General features: G+C 56.2%; 6 protein-coding genes across 6 annotated transcripts; 3 read left to right on the plus strand and 3 right to left on the minus strand.

The window, feature by feature from the left end:
• Nucleotides 1–1649: 1649 nt before the first annotated feature.
• Nucleotides 1650–2305, minus strand: SCP_0407430 (54S ribosomal protein IMG2, mitochondrial; the record flags this gene model as incomplete). The annotated part of the gene is made up of 3 exons (XM_027757471.1): nt 1650–1805; nt 1885–2096; nt 2161–2305. The coding sequence occupies 3 exons, from the start codon at nt 2303–2305 to the stop codon at nt 1650–1652; spliced, it is 513 nt and encodes a 170-aa protein (XP_027613272.1).
• A 447-nt stretch (nt 2306–2752) lies between these two features.
• SCP_0407440 (predicted protein) lies at nt 2753–3276 on the plus strand (the record flags this gene model as incomplete). The annotated part of the gene is made up of 2 exons (XM_027757472.1): nt 2753–2840; nt 2897–3276. The coding sequence occupies 2 exons, from the start codon at nt 2753–2755 to the stop codon at nt 3274–3276; spliced, it is 468 nt and encodes a 155-aa protein (XP_027613273.1).
• Nucleotides 3277–4124: 848 nt separating this feature from the next.
• On the plus strand, nt 4125–6832 carry SCP_0407450 (Signal recognition particle receptor subunit alpha homolog; the record flags this gene model as incomplete). The annotated part of the gene is made up of 13 exons (XM_027757473.1): nt 4125–4155; nt 4216–4403; nt 4461–4712; nt 4769–4844; nt 4902–5058; nt 5113–5609; nt 5672–5927; nt 5984–6135; nt 6195–6256; nt 6317–6340; nt 6406–6588; nt 6646–6711; nt 6770–6832. 13 exons carry the CDS (start codon nt 4125–4127, stop codon nt 6830–6832), a joined length of 2007 nt encoding a protein of 668 aa, XP_027613274.1.
• Nucleotides 6833–7322: 490 nt separating this feature from the next.
• SCP_0407460 (hypothetical protein) lies at nt 7323–8354 on the minus strand (the record flags this gene model as incomplete). The annotated part of the gene is made up of 3 exons (XM_027757474.1): nt 7323–8194; nt 8247–8280; nt 8340–8354. 3 exons carry the CDS (start codon nt 8352–8354, stop codon nt 7323–7325), a joined length of 921 nt encoding a protein of 306 aa, XP_027613275.1.
• A 412-nt stretch (nt 8355–8766) lies between these two features.
• Nucleotides 8767–9743, plus strand: SCP_0407470 (Probable hydroxyacylglutathione hydrolase; the record flags this gene model as incomplete). Its single annotated transcript, XM_027757475.1, has 5 exons — nt 8767–8958; nt 9011–9016; nt 9069–9181; nt 9238–9618; nt 9674–9743. The coding sequence occupies 5 exons, from the start codon at nt 8767–8769 to the stop codon at nt 9741–9743; spliced, it is 762 nt and encodes a 253-aa protein (XP_027613276.1).
• Nucleotides 9744–10219: 476 nt separating this feature from the next.
• On the minus strand, nt 10220–11046 carry SCP_0407480 (predicted protein; the record flags this gene model as incomplete). The annotated part of the gene is made up of 7 exons (XM_027757476.1): nt 10220–10314; nt 10364–10376; nt 10436–10525; nt 10586–10606; nt 10670–10725; nt 10778–10851; nt 10907–11046. The coding sequence occupies 7 exons, from the start codon at nt 11044–11046 to the stop codon at nt 10220–10222; spliced, it is 489 nt and encodes a 162-aa protein (XP_027613277.1).
• Between the last annotated feature and the right edge of the window lie 87 nt (nt 11047–11133).

Raw genomic sequence — 11133 nt, forward strand, 5'->3', positions numbered from 1 at the left:
AAGCCTCATCTGTGCAGCAGTTATGAGTGGTCCGATAGCATTGCATTTCGGCGGACACCATCGACATGCAGTGCTATCGACATCAAGTCTCGAATGCTTGCTGGTGCTGTATTTCCTTTACATCGTCCAGTGCTGTTTCCCGCAGCCCGGTTCAGAAATGCACACAGGTCGGTGCCTGCACTGACGACAGTAGCCACCGCTCGGACCCCTTTTGCGCCACTGAGCCCAGTCACTGCCCAACCCCACGCCAGCGGCAGTCCGACGGATCTCATTTCAAAAGCGTTTCTGTCAGCCTCAGTTGCCCGTGCGTAACCGGAACCTGCTGTTGCGCAGCGGGACCCTCAAATTTGCCTGTGCGAGTCCGGCTCTAAGATTGCTGCTCTGCATTCATCCCGGTTTACCCGGGGGCGAGGATTCGGAACATGCTGGTGCTGCAAACGCCTTATTCACAAGTGGTGGGCACCTCGCTCGAGTTCGCTGCCAAATACCACAGTGGTATCCCACTCGACGATAATGGCAGCTTACGGTGATTTGTTGACGTTGCGGTCGCATCGTTCCCGGCGGTTCTATGGCGATCGCATATCCGTGTGCTCGCCCAATAGCATCCGCACAAATTGCATATGCACCCCGCGTCGGTCGCGGGACTGCACGTATGGTTCCTGTCTGGACGGTCCTGCGTGGCGAATGACTGCGCGCGTCACCGCGCCGACAAAGTCTGGGACTTATCATCCCTGTCCGCTGCTCATGGGTTCGCGGGACTCGTTAGCAGGTGCGCCCAACCCGGGAGCTTTCGGCCACGGTTTGTAGTGGCTACGGCACAGATCGCCATGATGACGACGAAGCGGGGGCGTGCGGGGGCGACGGGGCGTTCGAGAAGCGTCGCGCTTCGCTGAGTCACGATATGGTGTAGTGTGGCGTGGCGTGGCATTGGCTTGCTAGCCTCGGATGCTGGTGATCTCTCTGTTCTGGATGAGGGAAGGCCTGCGCGCCGCTTTTTTTTCGATTCGTTGGGTGGTGCCAGACGCGTCGAGGAGGGGCGCATGATCTGCCCAATTTGCAAGTCCCGTTTTATGGTTTGTCGATTGTGCGGCTTACACTTATTGTACTATCTACTTCCGCTGCTGCTGCGATCTGAGTATCTGACATCTGGACACGGATGCCAATCATGCATTCGTGATACGAGCAGGACATGACAGTCTGGGATATTCATCTATGAGTGTCCTATGGTGGTCAAAACTGTGCGCCGCACGTTCCTGAGCCGCAAGATGCCAACCCACCATTCGGGCAACGCAATTCCGCCACTTGGCCGCTGCATGACATGAGATTAGCCGGAATACCTCAGATATTATTGCATGCCCTCGGGTTCTAGCAGGGCCAATTATGCCGGTAAGTGTTTCAGGGATCAGGAGGGCGCGAGGAACTCTGGCGCGTCTCGAGGCTCGGATGGTGTAACGTGTGACGCGATGCCGAGGTGTGAGGCGGTCAAGTACGCGTGCGCGCACACGGGCATATTTGTATCTCTCCTGCACATGGGTCGACTCACCCGGCGAGGGAAGGTCTCATAGGAAGCACGAGCATCCGCTCGGCATCAAACTGCGACAGAAGGAAAGATGGATATAGGACACAAAAAGGGACAGGAGTGTGGTCAATCAAAATCCTTTTGATAGCAGCCATCGGACGACATCAGGTTTCCAGCGCCCGCCACTTAGGACGAGGTGTTTTGATCTGAGGGAGTGGATCTTGAGTCTCAGAGCCTCGGGGGAGCCAGGCGCGAATAGAGATTGTGCGAGGTCCATGGCGAGCGCCTGATATTGATGATGTGATGCGCAGAGGCATGAGAGTGGTTAGCGGGAATTACGGTAGGTGAAACGAGAACTTCCTTACGTCGATGTTTCCCTCGATGTTGCGGATCAGCGTGAGGTGCTGTGTGCCACCGTTGCGGATGTCGGTGTATACAGGCATGGAGCCTCTAGTGTTGCGGGGGACATGGTAGGGAAGCTGTGTGTGCGCAGAGGCGGGTTGCGACGCGTTTACGGCAATTTGAGAATAACAGCGGGCGCGAGAGACCAAGGCCCTGAGCATTTGACCGCGGTTGGCTGCATGTGACGGGTAAGCATCGCCGGGTAGGAGAGATCAGCGGTGGATATTGGATAGACTCACGGTGGACACGATAAGGATGGTGGGAGGAAGGTGGCAAAGAGTGGCAGAGCAGCCGGGAAGGAGCGGCGTCTGGCGCGTGGCGGGAGTAGTTGGCGCGGAACTGGAAGGGGCTCAGCCACAGACGTCTCATCTCACATCTCGACATCTTCCGCGAATTTGCCCGTCGCAGCAGCGTGCCGAGCACGATGCCATTCACTGCCTGTCATCCCATTGCGACACGCTCCTGATCTGTGGAGTCTCTCGCTGAGTCCCATTTGTCAATTTTCTCCTCTCCGGCCGCGGCCTCGCCAACTAATGCAAACATGACACCGCAGACGTAGCTACGGCGCCCACGTATCCCTTATCCGATCTGTTTCGCCCCAGCTATATAGTCGGTGAGTCTCTCCCCTCGCCACCTGAATGCCCCCTGCTCTCGCTCACCACCATGTCCCGACCACAGGACCACCCTGACCCCTATGCCTTCGGTCCCGCGCTCCCATGCCTTGCTCACGCGCAAGCCCCTGCTCACCAGCTTCCGCTCGCTTGGCGATACGCCCAGGATCCTTACCTTTTCAACAGATCCTCTAGCAGTACTGATACGCTAGCTCTCCCTATGTGGCAGCTACCACCACTCGACTTTCTCCTGCCCTTTCACCACGACGCCATGCCACCGCAGGAATATTTTGTACCAGACTTGGGATGTGAGTATTGAATTTTTTGCTGTCCCTTCTCCTCTGACCCTCTTGCCACGCGTTAGTCTCTCCCACACCGTCCGATTCGTCCACCATCTCTGGAGACTCGGAACCATCACCTGCCCCAGAATTTACGCACGTTGTGTGCAATGCACCTCTAGTGGCGCCCGTGCCACTTCCGTACCATTCACCTACCTTCCTCCGGTATGAAGACCTCCCCGACGAAGACGAGGATCTCTCGCACCCACCCTACACTCGCCGGCCGCAGAAGCGGAAGCGTGAGGATGCCGGAGTTGACTTACAGGATTCTGTCCCTCCGACGAAGCGGCGATCGATAGTCGCCGACTTTTCTCGCCTGCAGTGTGGGTCACGACATCCTCTCGCGCGCAACGTTCAGGTGCGCGGACCGCCTGCAAGCGGCTTGCGGCAGGGCAGACCACGGTAGGACGGGGGTAATGTGATCACGGTGGGTAATTTGCTTCGTGAGCGGCGGCTTCCTTAGCTGATCCTTCTACTTGTGTAGATCTTGGCGTGTTCGCCGGCCGCGTTCTCGCGAGACGTGGGCCGAGGTTGATCTCCCGAGTGCCTCGACGAGGCAGCGCGCTCGGTATCACTCTACATTCTGCGGCGATACTATCCGCATAGCTGTACTCACATGAAGTGCTGCGCAGATGCGCTTCGTGGAGTTGGAGAGCTATTTGCGGAGCGACTGAATGAAAAAAGTTCTTGTATTGTAATTGCACTGTACACCGTTCGCATTGTCTGTTGAGCTTGAACAATCATGAGGTAGTTCACTGTCCCTATTGACTTCGCACGCCATGACGCGTGACGCGTGTCTGGATACAGAGACCGATTCTCAATACAACTGCTAATGTCTCCGTTGGCGTTGGCGGGTTCTGAGTGATTGAGATGTTTGTACAAGGTATTTCGAAGCTTCACGACAATTTCACGACGCGAATACTGCGCAGGCGTTGCTATACGTACATCGGCTGACGTGTGTGGGCTTCCAGGAGCACAAAAAATGCCGAGTCCTGCTGGGTGCGCTTCGTGAGTGCACCTTCCCAAGCGTTTTTAAAACCCATTTACCGTGCGGGTGACCAGAAGGGCCGATCGACACCCGTCGGGAATTTCCTTTTTAGGTTGTAGGCACCTGTAGTTACTTCTAAACGTCATGTGACATTAACTACCGCGTCAACGCTGTGCACCACTGTTGCTCTACTCTCTGTTCTGCCAACTCAAAGTTGCTTCCCGCTTCCTACTATTGTGTCCTGACAGCATATACTTGCAATTGACATGCTGGACCATTGTTCGATATCGCACAAAGGTGCGCCGTGTTCGAATTTGTGTCTCGTCAATAGGCGAACGTTCTGACAATAGAGCACAGGCGGTATTATTCTTTGGTCGCGCTCATTCACACCCGCAGCGTCCACAACAGCAGCGTCTGCTGCATCTCCGGTGAACTCCCTTATCCGAGAGGCACTTGTGGAAGGCCGTACTGCGGAAGACAAATACGAGAAGGACGGGTATGCGGTGAAATGGACGTTCGTCAACGACCTTGAGCTTATTTTCGTCGTGAGTAGTGTCTCGAAGTAAATAAGTTGGCTGGACCCTTGAACCCGCTATGGGTAGGTTGCGTACCAGCGGATCCTCCAGCTCACGTACGTTGATGAGCTCCTGGAAGCACTCAAGACCCTTTTCGTGAAGCTCTTCGAACCCTTCCTCGCCACGTTTGTTGCCTCCCTGCATGCCGTGCGCAATGCCAAACTACCATCTATAGGGGCTGGTGGCATGGCTACCTCATGGAACTTCGCGCAGGCGTTCAACAATTGGGACGCCGTCTTCGACAAGCTGCTGAGGGGAATGGAAGACAAGGCTGCGCAGGTCAGTTTCAATATTCCCCCCTCTTGACCATCATGCACATTGACTCATTTGAATAGGAGCGGCGGACGCGTGTAAGCCACCCAGCTCGCGCGGTGATTGAGCCGAGCCCGCCCTCGGATGATCTCAGCACGAGTGAGTAACCCACGCCGCGGTATGACAGAAAATAGCGTGTGTTAACTGCCACTTCAGCTCCCTCGCAACCGAACCCCAACACCGTCGACGAAGAGCAAATTGCGCGGAACGTGCAGGCGCTCAAGAATCGACTGCGCGGCCGCGGTGGGCGGCCGGGCAGACGTGGGGGACGTGCAGACGCAGGAAGCGGGAAGGACAGTCTCCCGAATTCTGAGTAAGCACACTCGCCTCCGCTGGGGCATGCCAACCGGTTAACCGTAGCATATAGTTCCGACACGCCGTCGAAACGCAAGCCCAAGGGGAAGGCACAGCGCAAATGGGGAGACGAAGCCCCGAGCGAGAGCGACATGCTCTCGCTCGACTTCAGCTACGAGAAAATCGACAAACTGTCCCAATCGGGCCAGCTCGACCTGTCCGCGCTCGTGGACACGGGCTCAATGGGCACGCGCACCCAGGATGGGCTGTACGAGGTGAAGGACTGGGAGTTCTCGACAAAACGCGATGGCACAGACGATGTCATCTCGGAGGTGATCGGGAAGTCCCATGCCGCGAAGCCCGCACCTTCCGCCGGGTCGCTCGGTGCTCTGGGCTCGCTGTTCGCGCGCCTCACGGGCTCAAAGGCGCTCACCGAGGAGGACCTGAAGCCGGTGCTGGACGGGATGAAGCAGCACCTGATGAAGAAGAACGTCGCCAAGGAGATCTCGGAGAAGGTCTGCGAGAGCGTGGGCGAGAGCCTCGTGGGCAAGAAAGTGGGCGGGTTCCAAAGTCAGCAGCTGCGGCTCTTCCACTGTGTCTCTGCGTGCGACGCGTCCTGAACGTCTTTCCAGCGACCAACGCCGCGGTCCGCCTCGCGCTGTCGACCTCCCTGACGCGTATACTGACCCCGAAGACGTCGACTGACCTCTTGTTGTCCATTCGGAACAAGCTGTCTTCGCCGTTGCCATCTTCGCAGCAACGGCTCCCGTACAGCATTGCTTTCGTAGGTGTCAACGGCGTTGGCAAGAGCACGAATTTGTCGAAGGTGTGCTTCTGGCTTATCCAGAACGGCCTTAGAGTGTTGATCGCCGCATGCGATACCTTCCGGTGGGTGTTTACTCTGTATCATTTGGCTTGACAATCCAATGGACAGCCTTTCGCAGGAGTGGCGCAGTGGAACAGCTGCGAGTGCATGTCCGCAACCTTAGCATGTTGGGAGTAAATGGCGCAACCAACAGCAAAGGTAGGGTAGAGTTGTATGAGAGGGGATATGGTAAGGATGCCGCAGGTATCGCCAAGGAGGCTATCGCATACGGTCAGTGATACTTTGATCTTATGCTGCTTCGAAGGCCTAAGTCGCATCCGCGTACCTAGCGAAGGACAACGATTTCGACGTCGTGCTCATTGATACGGCCGGACGTATGCAAGATAACGAGGTGCGAGCCCATGTTACTTTACTGACCCAAAATAAATTGCTGACTGGACTCGAATTTCAGCCTCTGATGAGAGCACTCGCGAAGGTGAATTTGAATTTGAATTTGAATCTACCGGTCTTGTCTCTGATTCTCGTCCGTCGTTCCCGTAGCTTGTGGCAACCAATACTCCGGACAAGATCATCTTCGTCGGCGAGGCTCTCGTCGGGAACGAGGCGGTTGACCAGCTAACGAAGTTCGACCGTGCGCTACGCGACTTCTCATCGTCCACTGGCACGAAAGAACGCGGAATTGACGGGATGCTCGTGACCAAGTGGGACACGGTGGACGACAAGGTGCGTCTTCTCGTCCGTGCCGCGCTGCAGTTGCTGAGGACGGTTTGATATTCACAGGTCGGCGCTGCACTGTCGATGACTTACGTTACAGGGCAGCCGATCATATTCGTTGGCTGCGGACAGGTGCGTGCCTTGCGATCTGTAGTGCACACCGGTGTTAACAATCTTCGTCTGTCGTCAGACTTATACCGACCTGCGACAGCTGCGGGTTGCGAATGTCGTGCAGGCCATCCTCAGCGACTGAGGCACCGTCAACTCGGTGTTATCGGGGTGGCTATGAATCTGAGGGATTCGAAATCACCATCTCTGTTGTGATCTAGATGATTGCGCGTGTGTGATTGATATTCATCTTGGATACTTGAATGTCTTCATCACCAGTCTCAAGTCGTCATCTATCTGTTCAAAGCCTCTGGGCCCGTCAAGCAAGTCATTGTTTCATTGTGCCGTCGATTTCGTAACCCTTCAGTGCTGCATGAAGAGATCCGACAAGCATCCATACATTTACAGAATCTGCGCCCTCAAACCGCATACATTAGTATTAACAAAAGAATCCTTAAGAATAATATCTACGCTGGATATACACGAAAGTCCAAAATACGAGAGCTCCTGTGCGATAACATCTCGTCGACGCGGTTGCCAAGAATGCCCAATCCTGCACCGTACAAATTCCACCCGCACGGCCTCCCTGGGAAGCACCACCTGCGATTTGCATAGCAATATCACCGCCCCAGGCCCTACGCAATCAAGGCCGTTTTCTCATACCGCCCAAAGTCCGAGTACATCTCTGCATCGGGCGCTCGGTACTGCTCGTGCAGTGCCGCTGCGGCGAGTATCTTCTCGTACACCGGGTCGACGAAGCGCCCGGGTGTGAACGGCGGTGGGCTCTCGTCGACGTTCTCGATAGACGTCTGGCGCGCGAGCGGGCAGTGTGCGAGGTCGTCTGAGGGCGGGGGCGAGACGCCCGCGGCCATGAACTCGGCAGACGCTGGCGTGTGCATTTTTTTGTAGTGCCGCCGGAGTAGCAGCAGCAGTGCGGCGAGCACGAGCAGCCCGAGAATGCCGCCGACGACTCCGCCCACGATTGCACCGGTGGAAGTTGTGTGCCGAGTCGCCGCGGCGGCTGAGAGGGCTGTGGGGCCTGTCTGGTTAGAGGAGAACGTTGAAGATGAGCTGACTTTGGAATGCACAGTGGGAGAGGCGTTCGAAGATGGACCGCTTGTGGACAGCCCGGGGAACGACGTGCCCGAAGATGGTCCGGGTGTGAGCGACATTGCGGAAGAAACTATGGATGAGGTGGGTATAGTGGTAGACGTCGGAGATGAGCCGACTGGGAGTTGCGCACTAGCAGACGGCGAGGGTGTGCTAGTGCTAGAGGCAGCGGATGGACTTGCGAGAGAAGGGCTTGGTGAGCTTGCCGGTGATGGGTAGGAGACCCCACCAGTGTTGGACGACGAAAAAGGCGTGGGCTGCGGGACGTCCGTAGTACTCGATAATGTCAGAGGAGTGGCGCCTCTAGTAGAGGTGAGAACAGATACTGTCGGGGGGCTCTGGTAGATCGGGACAGAGGTGTCGGGTAGTGAGGAACATGGGTTTGGATCGCCCCAAACTGCATATGGTGGTGGTCAGGCAAGGTGAACGCGTAGGAAAAGAGGACTCACCACATGGCCCGGTTGTTCCACGAGAAGGCGGTTTCTGAAACGCAAGCGATATGAAGACCACGCCAACAAAAGGGCATTCATAGTGGATCGTACCGCATCGCCTGACATAGAAAAAATTCAAGGAAACGTCCAGCACACAGGAATGGCCGCCAGAGGTAACGACTCAAGAGGACGCAACACAATGCGTAATAAGGATAGTAAGAGAGGGAGCGCCTGTGGCGGTGTGCCCCATCCTGCCAATATCTAGGTGCAATCAATCTTTCGCGTACAGTGTTTGATTTCTGTCACTGTGCCGCCCCGGGCATCATGACACACGGCGAGCGCGGACAGCAGAGCGTCGTGCCCGACATCGAGGCGAGCAGAGAGATGCAGGAAGCGCTGCCACATACGCCGAGGAGAAGTCGGAGAATTGTTCCCGAAGCGTCATGGGCTCACTCAGCGCACCATGCTCCTTTCCCGCCTCTGCCCCGCCATCTGCAGACTCCCCCACCGCCCCTTCTCATCCTCATCGCCAGCCAGCATGAAGGTCGTTCCCGTTCCCGTGCGCGAAGACAACTACGCCTACCTTCTCATCGACGATGTCTCAGGAAAGGCAGCAGCGGTCGACCCGTATGATGTGCCCAAGGTCCGCGCCGCTGCAGAGAAGGCCGGCGTGCAAATCATCGCGAGCATCACCACACACCACCACTACGACCACAGTGGTGGAAACCAGGTGTGTGATTCTCATGTGTGTCTTGGTGGTCGCGTCTGATCGACCCGTGCAGGCTTTCGTACGCGTGCTGCATTGCAAGGGTACTCGCGATGCTTAAATATTAATTCCAGGCCGCCACCTTCCCCGGCGTGCCCATCTATGGTGGAAGTCACAAGGCGCCAGCCGTGACCAGCATCGTCAAGGACAAGGACGAGTTCACCATCGGCGACGCCATTAGCGTCAAGTACGTACCCTCCTTGTTGCCCGCTGATTCAGCCCTCTCACGGAGACCTTGTGCAGGTGTCTCGCGACGCCTTGTCACACGCAGGATTCCATCTGCTACTATGTAACCTCGTCCTCTGGAGCGTCCCACTCTGGCGGTGTCTTCACCGGCGACACCCTCTTCATCGCCGGCTGCGGCCGCTTCTTCGAGGGCACCGGCGCTGAGATGCACGCCGCACTCAGCTACCTCGGCACACTGCCCGCACAGACGGTCGTGTACAACGGCCACGAGTACACTGCAGGCAATGTCGCCTTCGCCAAGTCCGTCGACCCGCAGAACCCCGCGCTCGCCCGCCTTGAGGGCATCCTGCGCGAGCACAAGAGCACTACCGGGCTCACCACCATCGGCGATGAGAAGGAGTGGAACCCCTTCATGCGCCTGCAGAGCGCTCCGATCCGGTCTGTGTCTTCATGTTTGTCTGATGGCTGCTGGGACTGACGAGTGGGCATATAGGGAGGCTACCGGGGCAGATGCCGATAACAATATTATGGACATCCTAAGGACTAAGAAAAATACCTTCTAAGTTCACGGGGTGAGCGATATCTTCTGTCCGCTGCCGCAGGTTTGCAATCCCGGGCACCATATCACAGGTCCAGCTAACTGTAGTGGAGGGGTATTTGGAAGGAAGGATTTATGTATGTACCATATTGCAACTGTACCATCATTTATACACTGGCATACTCTCTTCTGTGTCTCGTCCTGTGCGATGTTGCGGGATGGTGGAATCTTGTTACCGATTCAACCTGACTTATATCGGTGAGCGAGTTGCGGCTGCGAGCCAGAGTTAGATGTTTGAGCAGAAAACAACGGGAAACGAGATAAATATATGAACAAGTAGTAGTGTCCTAAGATATGTTGCCGCGGCTGCCGTCGATCCTTTTCTGTCGTACACATCTCTGGATATCCTGAGGAATGAAGATTGAAGCAGAGTGGCTACAAGTGCCTCTGGGAGATATCCCGCAGCATCGATGGAGTCATAGGTAGAGCTGGGCTGGGGGATCACATTCCAAAAACCTTGAGGACCGCCGCGCGCGCATATGGGATGTAAGAGAGAGTGTACCACAGATAGGCCAGGTACTCGATGATCACGAAGACTGTCGCGGATCAGTGGGACGCAACGGTAAGATGTGCGCAGACACTTACTGATGCATAGGACCTGCGTCGGAACGCGAGCGGTCAGTATCGTGGCAAGCGTGAGGGAGGGAAGGAACGAACATCACTGCGAATCACATAAGCACCGATGAAAACGAGCACTATCGAGGCGATGAAGACAATGGTCGCCACCACCCGTACCGGTTTGAACATCTAGCCAACGAGTGCGTCAGCGCAAGCACTCCTCACAGAAGCTAGCATCAGTAGACTGACGAGTTGGAATTGCTTCATGAACTATCGCACAGCAGGTAACGTCAGCTTGGCATCGACAATGGGCGGCATGACAGAGGAACGCACCCCCAGCAAGAATCCTGTCCCCGCTAACGAAATAACCGTACCGATAGCATACAATACTGCACCGAAATCGTCAGAACGGCCCCACTCCGAATTGAAGGGCCTGCGCACCTGCAAAGGTGCTTAGTTGTCCTACGAACAGCAGAATGCTCCCCAGCAAACTTAGAACGAAGCCGGCTATCACGCTAGGGAGACACCTTCAGTCACTCGAACACAGGCTGCAGAACACGACGCACTCACCAACCCCCAAAGCCGTACAGCCGTTGTGTCCGTGTCAGCCCGAGGAAGCTGAACGCCGAGTCCCCCTCGAAGAACTGGGTCTCGGGCATCGTGCCGCCCAGCGACTCGATGTTGAACCATCCTTTGGAGTTCGAAGCCATTGTCGTAGTCGTCGTTGGTCGTTAACAGAAGACTGGAGTGTCGTGAAATGGGTGAACGTTAAGGGGCTGGCGATCGTTTTGCTGTTG

Source organism: Sparassis crispa (genome assembly GCF_003851025.1).
Source record: "Sparassis crispa DNA, contig_000003F, whole genome shotgun sequence".
Lineage (NCBI taxonomy): Eukaryota > Fungi > Basidiomycota > Agaricomycetes > Polyporales > Sparassidaceae > Sparassis > Sparassis crispa.